This window comes from Anas acuta, chromosome 2 (assembly GCF_963932015.1).
Source record: "Anas acuta chromosome 2, bAnaAcu1.1, whole genome shotgun sequence".
Taxonomy (NCBI): Eukaryota; Metazoa; Chordata; class Aves; order Anseriformes; family Anatidae; genus Anas; species Anas acuta.
In genome coordinates, this window is record NC_088980.1 from 133,976,897 (window position 1) to 133,994,124 (window position 17,228).

General features: G+C 42.0%; 2 protein-coding genes across 2 annotated transcripts in view; one reads left to right on the forward strand and one right to left on the reverse strand.

Annotated features, from left to right (window-relative positions):
• Positions 1-6,251, reverse strand: RBM12B (RNA binding motif protein 12B). Its single transcript, XM_068672253.1, has 3 exons — positions 6,122-6,251; positions 3,487-3,532; positions 1-2,762 (listed from the first exon to the last, which is right to left on the reverse strand). The coding sequence occupies exon 3, from the start codon at positions 2,732-2,734 to the stop codon at positions 623-625; it is 2,112 nt and encodes a 703-aa protein (XP_068528354.1). The 5' UTR covers positions 2,735-2,762; positions 3,487-3,532; positions 6,122-6,251; the 3' UTR covers positions 1-622.
• Positions 6,252-7,758: 1,507 nt separating this feature from the next.
• TMEM67 (transmembrane protein 67) overlaps positions 7,759-17,228 on the forward strand; it is a 30,150-nt gene continuing 20,680 nt past the window's right edge. The window contains exons 1-9 of the mRNA XM_068672257.1: positions 7,759-8,398; positions 10,418-10,506; positions 12,007-12,100; positions 13,564-13,663; positions 14,208-14,277; positions 14,372-14,446; positions 15,404-15,466; positions 16,601-16,755; positions 16,875-16,983. Coding sequence (XP_068528358.1) covers positions 8,227-8,398; positions 10,418-10,506; positions 12,007-12,100; positions 13,564-13,663; positions 14,208-14,277; positions 14,372-14,446; positions 15,404-15,466; positions 16,601-16,755; positions 16,875-16,983 — 927 coding nt within the window. The 5' untranslated portion in view covers positions 7,759-8,226. The remainder of the gene's footprint in view (positions 8,399-10,417; positions 10,507-12,006; positions 12,101-13,563; positions 13,664-14,207; positions 14,278-14,371; positions 14,447-15,403; positions 15,467-16,600; positions 16,756-16,874; positions 16,984-17,228) is intronic.

Consider the following 17,228-nt stretch of genomic DNA (forward strand, 5'->3'; position numbering starts at 1 on the left):
TTAATAACAATTTCTTTTTTATTTAAAAAAAGTTGCAGAGCCAGCAAAGCCAGCTAATGTGAACAGATCTTTTTTCTTCTAACAGGGATGCCTGCAAACACATGAAACCGAACAAAACCTGAACAGCTTACACGAAAAAATAAAAAATAAAAATCAGTCTTTTTTAATTTTATTAAGCTAACCTCAGTAAGAACGGTTACTGACTAATGCAGATAGCACTGAAGTTTTTGTCTGAACCGTTTGCGTGGTTGGTCAACCAGCACTTACAATTTCATTTGATGCAAAGTCAGGAGACAGGGAATTAAAGCAAACAAGAAAAAAAAAAAAAAAGGAAAAAGAAAAGAAAAAGCATTAGAAATTCATGCTTTTATACCTTGCTGTAAAATATCAATGTCCTCTGGAATTTCAGGGCTCTTCTCTGCCACGAGAAGTAGGCACAATACATTTCTCAAATCTTAACCATCAAGGTATTTCAACCCAGAGCTAAACACCCAAACTAGGTATTATTTACAACCGTTGATGGAAACCGTTTCTTCTTCAACTTCTAGCCATTAAAAACTTAAAAACAACTGTCAATACTGTCAAATCTAGAATGTTTTATTCTAGAGCATCTCTTCCTCCTTTACAGCAAGCTCAGCTTTACTTTTCTGGGACCAATCGGCCTATCATTCAATTCGTTAATAGCAGCCATCGCTTCCTCATAGTTTGTCATCGCCACAATGGCATCACCCGAAGGCAACCCTTGTTCGTTATACTGCACGGAAACCGACTCCGGTATGACTCTGTAGCCATAGAAAAAATCCAGAATCTCATTGGGAGTCGCTTTAAAAGGTAAATTTTTCAATCGAATAGGAACAACCCGGTCAGAACCACCACCACCACCACCACCACCACCGAAATTTGGGTCCGGCATAAATCTGCCTTCTGGAAAGTTTCCCATTTTGTTATTCCCAAACTCCATTCTGCCAAAGTGTTCGCTGTCACCACCAAAATCCATGAGGGGTGGCGGGCCTCTAAAATCCTTAGGAGGGCCCATGAAGTTCTCAGGGGGGTGCCTAAATTCTGAAGGATGCCTGAAGTTCCCAGGGGGACCAAACGAGTGCATGGGTGGCCCTTGCGGTGGTCCAGGTGGGGAACCAACCGGACGGGAGAGCTCACCTCTGTCATATGCGTGCGAATGCCCCTGCATCTCGTTTGGGGTAGAGAACGGAACAGTGACACCAAACTTCTGCATCTGCTCTTCAGATATCAGTCTCAGCAACACCTCTGTTCCCAAGAACCTCCGACGATTTAAGTTTTCCGCTTTCATGGCTTGTTCTTCAGATTTAAACTTCACTAAGGCTTCTCCCAGCCCAGCTCCTTTGTCGTCATAGAGCAAGTAAATGTCATCTTCATCGATATCAAATCTCTCAAAGAACTTTTGCACTTCGACTTTTGTCACATCAAACGGAAAATTCCTCACATAAGCACACACCTTAGGGCCAGAATGACCTTCCCGGTAACTTTTTTCTGACATGGCCTGGCCAGGAAGATCTCTTTCCTGAGATCTTCTCCTCTCGTAAGAATCAATTATTTTCAACATAGACTTTCTTGCAATTGGAAAAATGTAAACGGGACGATTGAGAAGAACCTTTCTATGGCACTCCAAAGCAGCCTGATAATCTCTCTCACTCCTTAACATCACAAAGGCATCTCTAGTCCTCCTCTGATGCTTGTCCGTTAGAAGCTTTATTTGTTTGCTGCCTATATCCAGATCAGGGAAAAAATCTCTCAGATCTCTCTTCTCCACGTTAGTCGAAAGATTCCTTAAGTGTATGTAATATTCCTGGCTGGGGGGAGAACGAGAACGCGTTCTTTGTCTCCTTGGTGATCTCGAACGAGAATGCTTCCTTGCGTGCATGTAGCCTGAACCTCTCGGCGAGCGTTCTTTGAAGAAGTGATCCATCTCATTCGGCACGTCTACCCGCCCGCCGTACTCGATCCACCGTTCCTCCGTGGTCGGACTGATTTCTATGAACCTCTGCCCCATGTACTGTCTGTGGCGTTTCAGTCCCTCTAAGGCATCGCCAGGCGTGGCGAATTTTACCAAGCAATCACCGTTATTTAAACCGTTACGGTGCTTTATCAGAATCACCCCGTCCACGCGGATTCCGGAAAGGAACGCCCGCACCGCATCTTCTGTCGCAGAGTAGGGAATGCCACGCAGGAACAAGTACAGATCATCTGGGTTAAACGCGTGGGAATCCTTTCTCGACTGGTAGCTTGATTTAGGCATGCCTACATCACCGTGTCTCGTGCCATTGGCATGGAACCCAGCCTCTGGGTGATTTGGCGGACCATAACCGGATTTATTTATTCCTTTCGTAATAGCCGCGACTAAATGCGAGATGTCTCCGACACCCGATGCACCAGAACCAGCACCTGCTCGTCTAGACCCAGACATTGTTTCTCGGCCCCCACGGTCAAATCGTTTCCGGCTCATTTCTATGGTGTTCTGCATCTCCGCCTTGCTGCTGAGAAAGAGCTCTACGCGGGAGTCCTTGATAAACCCTCCCGAACAGCTCATGGCACGCCGTGCGTCTTCATCTGTTGCAAATATAATAAAAGCCTCCCCAATTTCTCCTCCAATAATATGCACACCTCCATCGGGAATATTCAATCCCAAGAAGAAACGACGAATATCTGCAGGACCCGCAACAACAGGAAGCCCCTGCAAACGGATGACTACAGCCATGCTGAGCTCAACCCACAGCAAAAATCACCTGCAGACAAAAAGGTACACATGATAGCACGTCTTTAGTACTCAGCTGTTACAGTATCTTAACACTTAAGCCTTTTTAATGAATGCCATTGTCTCAATCAAGAGAGAAGGCACAAAAAAACTCACACGTTCACAAGAATGGGATTAAAAGAAGATTCGCTGACAGTTGATTAGTCAGAACAATTAGCTACTCCACCTGCACACGTGCACAAGTCTATCAGTATTCCCTATCCTAAGGGCAACAAAATCCACCTCAGTCACTCCTCACCATCCACGGTACCCAAAGAACACCTGAAGTCTTTCGTGGCATTGTTGCTGGATGCCAGAGATCTCTGCCCAGTCCCGAGGAATAAAAACAAAAAAAAAAATCCCGTTTGCTTTTGAACAGGACATTTGGGAACATAAACACCGAAAATGCTAGATGATAAAAGGAGAAAGCAAAAAGACTAATTGCGACACTGGGAAATGAAGCAATTCACCAACACTGATGACTTTACTGCTTTGACAAGTTGCTCTAACCAGTGATAGGTTCTGCTCAATACCGTACGTTCTCTCAGCGTTCAAAACTGTTGTCTCTTTCACGTAGTCAGAGTATTAATTGCAGCAGCCACATGCACTCAGGAGAGCATATCCTAGCTCCCAGCCGCAAGACTGTGAGAAAAAAAAGGCTGTGTACGATCTCGTCACAATACTCAGTGAGAAGTGTTAAGCTTTGGGCAGCTTACCTGTTTCTGCTTGGAAGACCTGATAAATTCTGTAAAATCAACTTAACTGTGGAAAGAAAATGAAACACAATTAATGGCTGATATCTGTACTTTGGTTTACAAACTGTGCTACATTGCTGCAGCTCATCCATAGCAGTGGCTAATATTAAAGCCAGGCATGTAATGAAACCACAATCTGGGGTACAACGAAGAACTCCTTTCGCGTTCCAACATGTTATGCACCGCATCCCTGTGTTGCCATTTTAGAAGCAAAGGAAATTCAAAAGTTAAGTTGACTTCTGCAAATGATGAAAACACGATGAGGTTATTTGGTCATCGATTGCGCCATACCGAACTGTTGAAATCAAACAGATTGACAGCGAATCGAGGGGAAAACCCTCAATTCTTTGAGTCCTTGAAAGACGTTCAAGTCCATCTCAAGATTACAGTAAGTGTCCGTTCTTCCAAAATTCACCTGCTTTCAAAGCTCACACCAGGAGTACACTACTCACCAGTCCAGCACTGCACTTAACGTCCACAGTGAAGACTATCAAAAGAACAAAATTAGGCAGCAAGGAGAAACTACAGGGCTTCAATTCACAAAGCAGAAGCTGTATTTTCCCTAACTGTGAACTGCCTTTCACAAGTAAGAACAACTATCGCTTCATCTGCTGACTTGACCACATCCAAATTTTCAACATGACCATCTGATGTCACAACACAGAGCACAGTACCCTCAGAACAAAGACAAGCTCCCAGAACAACTAACTACATCCCTCTAAAAAAAAAAAACAAAGAGTCCAAGGCCCTGATGACAAGCGTTGGTGAATATGCCCTGTACAAAACCCTTGCTCAACATCTGAAGTACTAGATCCTGATGCCAAGTTACCTATTGATCACAGCACCTAGTCACTCTGCGTAAGCCCAGCAAAATGAGAGCAAAGACCAAGTTCTGAGTCACTTCTACATCCGCACTTTGTAAGCACAACAAACCCAAACCAACTGCCTGTTTAATACCTGCACTGAAGACCATCAGCTCTCCGTGTGTTTTTGGGGAGTGTTGACCCCAGCCAGCACCCACATAGTTGACTCTACCCCATCCTCACCAGCAGGATCGGGAAGAAAATCAGAGGAAAGGCAAGAAAACTTGTGGGTGAAGGTAAAGAAATTTTAAGAGGTGAAGAAAAAAAGCAAAACAAAGGAAATCACTCACCACCTCCCAGGGGTGGACTGATTCCCAGCCTGCCTCCAAACAGCCACCTTAGAAGCCAAAAATACACTTCCCTCCACAGAAACCAAACAGAAACCTTCTTCTTCCTCTACCTCAGTTCGACGTTACATGGCACGGAACATTTCTTTGGTAAGTCTGGGTCAGCTGCCCTGGCTGCGTCCCCTCACCACCTCTTGCCTACTCCCTGCCTGCTGGCTGCAGTAGCTGAGTGGGGAAAAGAGAGCCCTGACGCTGGGCAAAGGCTGCGCAGCAATAGCCAAAACACTCGTGTGTTGTCAGCACTGTCCAGCCACCAATCCAAAACACAGCACCACAGCGGCTGCTACGAAGAAAGTTAGCTCCATCCCAGCCAGACCCTCTGCACCTTTTAATCTATCTTCTCAACAGATGTGATGGCCATGCCAAAAAAGCAAGGAGAGAATTCAAGGGCAGGATTTTCTTACAGGGCCTTCGTGTCTTGTGAAGTGAAATCCGCTGCCCTGCTACTTGATGATGCACTTTATCTGTAGTTGTTCTGAATTTCGCAATTCTGCATTCTCATCCCCATTTTTAAACAGCATTCAGAACAGATCTCCACAGTACTTCTTCGGTGACAAACGGCAAGTTCTCCTCGATGTGCCAACATACAACCTCCTGCGTTTAAAACCAGGCACACTGATTCCAGATCCTAATGCGATATTCAAGAAATCCACAAACAGAAGCGTAAGACCAGGTAGTAAGCTTTTAGGAGCCATATATTAAACAACCGAAAAACGGTAGGAACTGCAGACAAGCCATCCAACTGTTAAACGAATCAACAGAATGAGTGGCCTTTAGGATGCACGTTCATGAACTGAGCTTCAGAGAACAAAGGTTTACGTAATGAACAGACTGGCAACCTCATGGCAAGTTTAAAAGCAGAGGTGTGCATGTTAAAGCTTTAAGAAATTCTGCGTTTGCCTCGGTTAGCCGGAAAGCAGCACTACACCTGTACCTCCACAGCCTCAGCGAACTCTGAACACCATTAGCGCTTCGCTCCAGAAACACCTCCCTCAAAAAACAGGTAAATAACTAAACAAACAAACACTTTACGCAAGCTAAGCCTGCACCGGACCAGCACTTTGAGCACAACGCAGCGAGGCCAGAGCCGCTCGCATGCAGCAAACGGCGCCAGGAGGGGCACCCCCGGGGCGTAAAAGCGACCAAGCGCCGGGTTTCACCAACACCCGGCGGTTCCCAGCAGGATTTATCCTTCCGTCTGCGGGGAGAGAAGGAGAGGGGAGAGGGAAGGAAAGGGGGGACCGCGGGCCCAGGCCGCCGCCGCCGCGCAGCGCTCCACGAGGGCCGGGCTGCCGTGAGGCGGCTGCGGGGAAGCCCAGCGGCCCTTGGGGAGCGGAGGCCGCCCGGGAAGCCGCTCAGCCGCCCCTCACGCCCTCCATCACCCACCGGCCGCGCCGCTAGGACAGGCTCCGCGCCCAGCCCCGCCGCCCGCAGCTCCCGGTACGGCACCGCCAAGATGGCGCCCGCCGCCGACCGCCGGCGGAGGAGGAGGCCGAGTGCGCATGCGCGACCCCCGCGGCTCCTCCCGCCGCTTTGGCGGGAGCGGGCGGCGCTGAGGGGAGCCGCGCGGCGGGCTGCGCATGCGCGTAGCGTCCGTCTGTCCGTCCCTCATCTCTTGTGGGGGGGGGGGAGGTTAAGTAATACAATGGGTAAATAATAGCTGAGGAAATAGGAAATACAATGCCTTGGTGGCTGAACAGTCCTCTTTTACAACTAAAAAACACACCTCCTGGTCCTAAATAGCCCCCTCCTCGCTGTGAGCCCGCTGGTCATGGAGTGTGCACAAGGAATTAAAGGGTCACAGTGCCTTTAAAGAGAAGCAATAAAGAATTAGCTGACACTATGACATTATGCATGTCATTATGCTCCCTTAACCACCAATTGTAGTAATTTTGTGTATAACTGGAAAGTATAAAAATGAATTTTCAGCATCGAGAGGTGTGCTAGCTTTGTGTAGCTACCACCTAGCACCCATCTCTACACAGATACATAAATATATAAATACATAGATATATACATATATAAATACATAGATATATAAATATATAAATATATAAATATATCTTGACCATTAATCAGCTCGTTACACCAGATAAAGAACAACACTTTGGCTAGACAAAAATAAATCTTTATGGCAGATTCACCCTCTCGATCATCCGACTGGCCCTTATCTATCTTTTCCAAGATTAACTTGAGCCTAAGAAGTTGAATTTGTGCCAGTGTTTTTGACAGAGCCATCCCCAGAGCAGTGTTGAAAGCAGACTGCCTGTTCTCTTCCAGAAATAAATTTCCTGATAGTAAAAATACACAGTGTAACTGAGACATCAGTGAGATGTAGTTGAGCAACTAGTATAACAAGGTCCTCCTGTCCTTTTGCTTTGAGTTTTGGGAAGCCAGTATCCATTCTGTGTTAGAAAATCCCTAGAAAACAACAGGTGGCTGGCCACAAGCTGTGAAGCTGCCTTCTCCTTAGGAGCCAGCAGCTTGCTGGTAGTTGTAGGACTTTTGTGAAATCATTAACCCTTTGGATTAAAGGGCTTAAACGCAGTAATCACACATCAAAAATAATATTATTTCTTTTAAAGGATTAAGATATTTGAGTAATAATTTTCGCACAGGAAGAAACTACTTTTTCTCTGGATTTTTTTTTTTTCTCTAAAACCAACTTTTATGGCACCATTGCCTGGGCATGTCTTGGTACAGAGGAAGCTGTCTGTCCTGACTAAAAACACTGGAGATGTTTTAAAAAAACATGCAACATTGTGACGGGAAATACCTATGACAAGTGTTTGCTGTCCCTGGGAGGGGTGTTAGAGACCAAAACATAACAGGTTTCTGTTGTGGTTTAACCCCAGCAGGTAGCCAAGCACCACACAGTTGCTCTCTCACTCCCCTTGAAAAACCTCATGGGTTGAGATAAGCACAGGGAGGTTGCGCACCATCTACCACCACGGGCAACGTGATTCAATATGGGGAAGAACAGTGTAATTTGTTGCCAATTAACAATACTAGGGCAGTAAGAATTACAGCAAACTAAAACCACCTTCACCCCATCCACCCTCTCCCATCTCCTCCCTGCAAGGGCTGCAGGGGAACGGGGGCTGCGGTCAGTCCCTGATGCTTCGTCTCTGCCTCTCCTTCACGGCGTGGGCTGCCCAAAAGCTCTTCAAGAACTGCTCCCAGATGGGTCTACACCACGGGGTCCATCCCCCAGGAGCAAACTGCTCCAGCACGGGTCCCCCACGGGTGGGGGCAGCTCCCCCCAGCCCCCCTGCTCCTGCGGGGGCTCTCCATGGGCCGCAGCCTCCTCCAGGCCACATCCACCTGCTCCACCGGGGGCTCCTCCACCCACGGGGGGGCTGCAGCGTGGAGATCTGCTCCATGTGGGACCCCTGGGCTGCAGGGGGGCAGCCTGCCCACAGGGCTCCCGGTCCCTCCCTCCCTCCGTACGGGGGCGGCTCCGCCGTGAGGCTGCGCGGCCGCCGGCCCCCATGGCGCTGCTGCCGCTGCTGCTGGTGGTGGTGATGATGGTGGGGCCGCCGCCCGGCCTCGGCTTCTCGCTGCCCCTGCAGCGTCCCGCCGAGTGCGGCCGATCCCGGTACTTCGACGTGTCCCGCCTGGCCTGCGGGCCCTGCGGGCAGAACCAGGCGCCGAGCGCCGGCGGTGAGCGAGGCGGGGGGCGGCGGCGGCGGCCCCGGCAGCGGGACGGGGGGAGGCCGGGCAGGGACACGGCCCCCGGCCCCCAGCACCTCCAGGGATGGGGCAGCCACAGCTGCTCTGGGCAGCCTGTGCCAGGGCCTCACCGCCCTCTGAGGGAACAACTTCTTCCCTATATCTACTCTAACTCTCCCCTCTTTCAGTTTAAAGCCATCCCCCCTTGCCCTATCCCTACACCCCCTGACGCAGAGTCCCTCCCCAGCTGTCCAGTAGCCCCCTTTAGGCACTATCAGGCCTGATCCTAATACCTGACAGCCTCTTTCCTCAGGAGTGGTAATGGTCAGATGCAGATGTCTCTCTCTGTAACTGCTGCCTACCACCAGCACGGTATCTTACAAAAGTAACTCCATACTTGCTGAAAAAATGCACTCTAATAGTTTTCAAACCCTTCATAATGAATGTGTTTAAATCCACAATGTTCTTTTAGCCTTGGCTCTTCCTTTAACTCCAAGGTTTCAAGGAAAGGTAAATTCCTGGGGGAGGTCAAGGATTCGAGCTTTTCCACAGCACCTGGCTGGAGCTGTGCAGGTAGATGCCACTCAGCCTGCACCTTGAGTCTTGCCTGAAATCTGCTTGGGACTGCACGAGTCACAGAATCGTTAGGGTTGGAAAAGCCCTCCAAGCTCACCTGGTCCAACCATCCCCTACCACCAATGTCACTCACTGAGCCGTGTCCCCAAGCACCACGTCCAACCTCTCCTTGAACACCCCCAGGGACGGTGACTCCACCACCTCCCTGGGCAACCCGTCCCAGTGCCTGGCTGATCTTTCTGGGAAGAAATGTCTCCTCATTTCCAACCTGAACCTCCCCTGGCACAACTTGAGGCCATTTCCTCTAGTCCTATCACTAGTTATCTGTGAGAAGAGGCTGACCCCCAGCTCCCCAAACCTTCCTTTCAGGTAGTTAGAGAGAGCAATAAGCTCCCCTGAGCTTCCTCCAGATCAAACAACCCCACTTCCCTCAGCCTCCCTGGCCATGCGCTTCATGACAAGCTCATGGCTGTGGGTTCTTCTCTCAAGCAACAGCTCCTTACACCTCTTCCTTGATCTGATCCCACTGGGCTTTTCTTTCGGTATCGTTAAGAACCATATTGGTGTCCCCTGACTCAATCCCTGATCATTTTCAGAAATGCCATTTCTGTAAAACTGGTCTGGTGAGGAAGCTTTAAGGTGCTTTAAGGTTAGAGAACTTTTCACAGAGTTTTACATGATTTTTATGTGCACAGTTCTATGAGCTGAAGTAATAATAAACATAGTTCATTAGTACTTAGAATCAATTTTATTTTGTAGTACATTTTTAAACATACAGTCCATGATAGCGAGACTGAAAAATTTTAGGAAAAAGATATTGTTGACCACTAACAGGTGCTGCGAAAGTACTGTTGAGTTTAATTTCATATTAAATATTAATTATGTTCTGTTATTCATTAAAAACCATTCCACAGAAAGCTTGATCCTCATGCAAAGTTTTAAAGGCATTGAGTTTAAATTACCTTTAAAACTACATTTATATTTTGAAAAACTTTTACATACAAACATGTTTTTAAGACTGACTTCTTATTCAAATGATAAAAAATGAATACAGACATTTAATGTTGGTGGCGTAAAGGGACTGGCCTGAGAATAGCACTGTGGCAAGATTTATACAGATATTTCTATCTGTTATTAGATAGAGCTAAAGAAAAAATACAAAAACACAAGCTCTGTGGGTTCACCCTTGATGCCCCAGTGTATCAGCCAACCCAGTGACATTTTGTGGAAACCTTCCTACAAACGGTAACATGAACATTTTTTAAAAAGCTAGCTGATTTTCATACCATCTTACTCAGGTCTTTTAGTTGTGTATCTAAAAAAATGTATTGATCTCTTGAGAACAATAACAGTTGTTCGTAGTATTCTGTGAAAAACAAAACAAAACATTTTTACATACATGTAGATTAAAACTGTTTTTGTTCTTGTTTTCAGGTAGTTCATGTGAATGTCAGCCAGGATTCAGGATGGTTTCTAATAATGGTGGGTCCTCTGTTGTTTGTGAGAAATGCCCAGAAAATATGGTAAGTATTGCACTTTTAATACTTTGCCATAATAATGTTTTTTTTTTTTTTCAAATTTAAATTTCCATCTGAATGCAAGATGTTTTTCCTTAATTTTAAATTATTTTCCAAAATAGTCTTTGTTTGCGATTTTTTTAATTTCAGACCATGTTTATCTGTAGTATTTTTTTTCTCTTTGGAGCTGTTTATTACTATTATTTTGCAGGCATTTTTTCATAATAAATTTGACCCCACAGCCAAAGTTTATATTTTAAATGTTCAATATTTTGTTTGTTCAAATAAATGTTCAAATATTTATGTTTATATTTTAAAAGTTCAGTTTCCTTCTACTGCTTTTCTATTCTGCCTCATGTTATGTTACCCTTGCCCACTCTTTTACAGAATGCCAAAGTAGAAATGCAGCTCATAAGTATCTTATTTGATAAGTTATATAATTTCTATTATTGTAATACTTAATCTGTATCATCCTACTGCATGATACTTCATCTTTTTACTTTTAAATTAACTGCTGCTTTTATGTTATTTTTCTCCATATACCTTTGTAGTTTGGTCAATTCTTTCTACCTGTCTTGGCAAATTAAGCTATAATTTTGAGCCACATTTGCAGCATTGAACCAGAGACACCAGACTTAACCAAGCATCTTTCTCCCTTTGCAGTAAATAAAAAAATAACATTTCTCCAGCAAAAACAACTTGTGAAAAAGCCTTCTGGAATATTTCCTTCTCTCCAATAATTGTACAAAAACTCTCAGGAGGCCAGTTTAGTTGGATCAGTTACATATTTAGTGGCTAACTGGGTAATGCAAGTAATTTCCCACTTCTTTTCATTTTCTTGCTACACTAGACAAAGCTTTTGACAAATATCCATTGGTATTTTGGTCATTCCACTGTTTCTTTTTCTTGTAATGGTGGCATTTGTCTTCGATCCCATGGAAGTGGAGAAGGAAATAACATCCATATCACCTGAGGATGAACATTTATCTTCATTTTCCTCATTGGTTTTGATCTGTGGTACAACTACTTAATGATATAACGGAATGTGCATGTGACTGGTTTGGATACATGCAAAATCGCATGCAGTTATGCAAACTGCTTGATGTCAGACTTCCATTTCCATTGTTTCTGTATATCTATATGTAAATATGGCTATTTATGCATTGCTATGATTATTGGTTGTTGTTGGTGGTGGTTTTAAGCATAAAGCCTCTATCTTTTTCAAACCTAACACTTCCAGCAAACTCTTATCTTCACTGCGGGTGTTAATTAATGTTTCAGAAAAACTGAAGAACCCTTTTTTTAGTCTATCTCTGCATAGGAATCATTTTTGCCAGATTGTTTAGCTTTTTTTTTTTTTTTTCTTTAACAGCTTCATGAATTCTATCAATGTTGTTATACATGAACACATTTTCTAATAAATAACATCTGGATCAGGAATTCTTCACAGATGTTTGGTGATTTTGATGTTTTTGAAAAATATAATAGCTTTACATTTTATTTTAGAGTGGAGTTACTCAAGATGGATGGAATTGTATTAAATGCCCTAAGGACCTAACTTCTGAAGGAAAATGTAAATGCCTCATTAATGAAGTATTAGGTAAGGAACATATGCAAGTTGTGAGATACTGGTGGTTATTTTAGATATTAGAGATTATTAAGCCAGGCACTTCTGTTAAATGAGAAAGGAAATTTAACATCTGTTTACATTTGTAACATAGCATTTCAACATTGCTGTTGATTTCAAACCTCATTCCTCAAAGAGAGCAGGTAAATCTGTGCCACTGTTCATTGCACTGATAAATACTATGCAAACATTCTAGAAATGAATGCTGTGAATACTGCTACATCGTTTCCTTTAAGCTGGTTGGCATTGGTGAGGAAGGGTTGAAATGGGCATAAAAACAGTATCAATATAGACTAAGAAGAACACATTTGAAAGTTTTGAAGGTTATAAAGTGTAAGTACTTCTCAGTACAGGGATTATACATACATAAGTAGGTGGAACAGGATAGCCTGAGCAAGCCAAGCAAGCTACTGTGCATTAAGGTCTGTGGATTTCATGCTTCCCTAAAACATGACTGTATCTCTGAATCCCTGAGACACACTTCCTTGTATCTGCAACGCTTACTTGATGCCCTGGGAAAGCTGCAGACTCATTTCAGTAAACACAGGAAATGATTTTTGCTGTTAATTTTAGTGGTGATATTAAGTATATTTTTGCTTATCTTGCACAGTAAAAAAAAATAATAGCAAAGAATAATTTTCATCAGGGGTGTAAAATTACCTCCTTGGAGCTCTGATTTTCCTCATTTGCAAAGACACAGGACAGAAAAGACTTTCCATGTGCCTGTAATTCTTTGATTAATTATTTGCTAATGTCCAGTTTAGGTATTTATTTAACTGAGTGTGCTGGAGAGTCACTCTTTTCCAGGTGACTACTTATAAAATTTTCTAGGAATCTGTAAAAAAATTAATACCACCTCCTCTCCCACAAGCTTTATAAGAGTTGAAAAAATATAAATTCTGAAACATTTTGGTAAAATACTGAGAGTAAAGCTCCTTCTGTCATTTAACCTCCAAAGCATCAGTGCTGAAATTTTTTAATGCTTTTTTTTTTTTTTTCATAGTTAGACTTAAAATCTCTTGCCAAATGATTTCATTGCTGGAGGATGCAGTTTTGAAACTTCAAATCTGTGACATTTGCATTTCAGATGAAAATTAATAATTATTATTTTTCCCAGTAATTTGTAAACTTGATGTTTTGAGTTCTATGTTTGCAATGAAACCTTGTTTTGAAATTTGGTTCTGAATAAACAGCAAAGGAACAGCAATACTGGACATGAAATATTGCATGTGCACAGCTATAAACAACACATGAATATAGATATGTGCATTATAGGGATGTGTTTTGCAAGTTGTGCTCTTGATTTTTGGGAAATTAAATCTTTGCATTTATTTCAGAGATCTACATAGACAGTTTCATTTTTAACACTTTTTTAGCCGTAGTGACATACTGTGCATCATACTATTGTACTACAGTTGCTTTTCTTCTCCACTTAGTGGAAAGAAGTGTTGATGGTGTTTTGCTAAACGAAGCTTTGTGCATACGTTGTAATGGAAGTGAGCCGTCATTCTCCGCTTCAGATGTGTTAGGAAACAGGTAAGTATTTTCGTTCCTTGTGTGTTGACAACTTTGAAAGTGCCATATTCTGTTTAAATGGAATATTCTTGAGGTAAAGCCTGTATCTGTGGGATATAAGTATTTCTGGATAATAGAAGCATTCTCTTTTGCTTCATCTGTATACATTTTGAAAGCTTAGTGACAGTTTTAAAAGCAGTGAGTTGGAAGTCCGCAAGCCCATATCAAATTCAATACGTATTGTGTTCATTGAAGTCCTTATATCAGCATTGTTCTTTTGTTTTTTAGTTGTTTGTTTTCCTTCAACGTGACTACAAGCAGGATTTGGACTGGAAGCAGAAACATAATTCTTATTTTGATAATCACCTATTTCATTTCTTTACAACTTCACTGACAAGAAAAATTGGTAATGCGTTTTGGGTTTTAGTTTGAACTCCTGAAGATGCTTACAGTACTATCAGGCCTTACCTCCATAAATTGCAAACTATATAATCAATTTTCACTAAATACTTAATCGCATACTTAACTACGCTTTAAGTGTTTTCTTCATGTTTGTGCTTCATAGGTGTGTAAGATGTGAACAAACTTTCATCAATGTAAGCAAGTCTTGTGACTGTAGCAGCCCAAACATTCTAGTAAGTAGGAGAACGCTTATTTCAATGAAGTTCAGAAAAAAAATAAAAGTTATGTTGAAAAATAATAATAAAAATATAATTCTCTCTTTTTCAGACTGGGGGATTATGTTTCAGCGCCACTGAAAGCTTACCTCCAAAGGCCATAGCAACTGTTCGGTTTGGACAAATAGTATGTATGCTTATTCTGAATCATTTTCAAGCTATCTCATTATTTATTTTCAGTAAGTCTTTTAATTCTGTTGCTGAAAAATGAAGGTGGTGGTTTGCTATCATGGTGATCACAAGGTAATTAGCATCAACATGGAGAGTGTAGACGTGGAGACCAGGCAGGCATTGCTCTAATGGAATAGGCTTAAGAAAATTTGTGCCCTCCTGGAAACTGAAAAACAGAGGTAATTCACATGAATTTGGTATCAAAACAAGTATCATGTGGTCTATTGTATTTACTGCATGCATTTAAAACACATCCTTGTATCACAAAAAATGCTGAAGAGTTCATGAGAGCCTCTAGGCTTTTTTTTTTAATATAAAATTAACATTCATATAACATATTTTAAAGTGGTTTTAACAATTGAGGGGACATTTCTAGTTATATCACCTGTCCAGAAAAAAGCAATTTTCAGTTTTCCTGACAACACATACTAGTGCTTTTTGAAAGTGCAGTATTCTAAATAATATCTTATTGAAAACACGTCTTTTCAGTTGCTTACAGTAGGTATGAAACCCGTGTTTTCAACAAATATGAGGAATTATAAAAGGCAAGTTGTGAAATAATGAATTTGGCAATTTTGTTTCTGAGTTAAATTTACCACCCAGTCGGCTTTTTCCTCTTGAAATCATTAGTACTTCCCTTGTGCAGTAAAGAAAACTCCTTTGTCACAGATTCTATTTAAAAAATGTAGGTATTTCCATTCTTGTTCTGTGTATTCTGTCTAACTTGATGAAGTGAAACAAATTATTTCATAATGGTTGGGTTTTGAAAGGAGATGGTTTGGTTTAGACATTTACAAAGGACTGAAGTCTCTTAGAAAAAATAAGTAGCAGCTCTTAGTTGACAATTTTTCAGATTGTTTTGTGATGGGTTATTGTTCTGAACAAAGACAGTGAAACCATTCCTTATTTACAGGGTGTAACATTGACATCAGCCTGGTTTCTGAAAAACCTGCAAGCCTCAGCCTCTGCCTGTTGGGTGAGTTTCATTAATGTTTCCATTTTTTTCTTATTCAGAAGTAGTACTCTGTATAAAAGTCCTTAAATAAGTGACTTTAATTTGTAGAAGTTAGTTGTGCTTATTATTAAAGAACCTTATTTTGAGATGACAGAAGATAAGAAAGTAATATATATACATAACGCTTAGAAAGAGTAGTGAGCAGTTTTGTCAATGGTAATGCAAGTCTCTGTGGCTGGAATCTGCACAAAGATATTTACCTTGAGTAAACCTTATGTTTAAAAAATATCCTGCAATAGTCATAGTCACATGAACTGTTGAGTATATTGCATAAGGGACACTCAGAATTACTTTCTGACATATCCAGTACTGATTGGCATCTGGCCTTTATCTCTTAATTGGATTTCAGTTGACAATTCTGTTTTGTGATAGAGAAGAATTATCACAGTACCATCCTTTTAAGGTTTTATTTGTTTTATGTATTCAAATGTTATTTAACATTATATTGCTGTGGGTACCTGTAACTGTCACGGAGGTGTAGGTGCAGCAACAGAATCACACACAATTTTGAAGCAGATGCTCATCTGACCCACACAAAGGCAATAGGTGATAATAATAATTAATACTAGTGCCACAATCTATCTGCATACAGATTTGTTTCACATGGCAGCAGTTTGTTTGCCAAAACTGAACAATGGTATAAATACAGCATAGTTTAGTAACAGCAGGCTAGAGTAAGTACTAAAACTGAAAAGAGAGTATTTATGATACATACGACTCCATACATACTGTTGCCAGTCTTAGGTCTTTGATGGAGTCATCTCTGTCCTACAGCCTAAGAGGTTTTAAACATTTTGATTCTGTGTTTTTCAAATACACATCTTTACATTTTTGTAACATCATATCATCTAGCTGATGCAGTGAAAATAAACTCTGAAAAAGTTTCTATTCTCGTGCTGCCATCTGCAGACCTTTAAAAATGTAGAACCTGAATAAAAGGAAGAAAATATTAGACGTTGACAAAACGAAATCTGTTTAAAGTAGAAACAAGGGTTCAGGAATGACTTATTGAAGATAACATTAGTTTTATGACTGCCTCACCAAAAGGAGAGGTTCATAAATACTTTTCTTTGTTCCTGTGTTTCTCCACTACAGTTGCACTCTAATTTAACCGCATGCCAAGCTCTTGGAAATATGTGTGTGATGAATATGAACTCCCTGAGTTCTTCAAGTACTGATGCCTGCGGTTTATTTCAGTACATTTATGCCAATACAGCAAGGCTAGGCATCGTTCATTCGATAGCCTACTGGTGAGTTTCCTTTTCCATTATATACGATCTGTAATAGTGTTTATGGAATTTATTATTCTAAGTGTTCTTTGATTTAAAATGTTATGTTTCTTTAGAGACAGCATTGTCATTTTTTTCAGGAGACACAATCTTCCATGGCTGTATTACGGTGATCAACCAGGTTTAGCATCCCAAGTGCTTGAGACAAATCATTTCCCCACAGTCTTCAGTTTTAAAGGAAAAAATAAGGTAAGTGTTTGGCAGTAGACACAGGGAAGCAGATACCAGGAAAAGGACATAATTGGATAAAAATGTTTAGTCTTGTTTCTGATGCAGGTCCACCGAAGATCATTTTTAGGCAGCTCATGTAAAAAAACCTCAGAGATCTAATGGAAGAGGAAGGTGTATTTACATAAAACAAAATCTCTTAAGTAGGGTGATTTTACTGATTCACACTCACTTGCACACACATTTCCTTCGTTCACACTTTTATA

What these genes read in the sequence shown, in the direction of transcription:
- RBM12B (XM_068672253.1), bottom strand. Translation starts at nt 2,734, where the DNA reads ATGGCTGTAGTCATCCGTTTGCAGGGGCTTCCTGTTGTTGCGGGTCCT.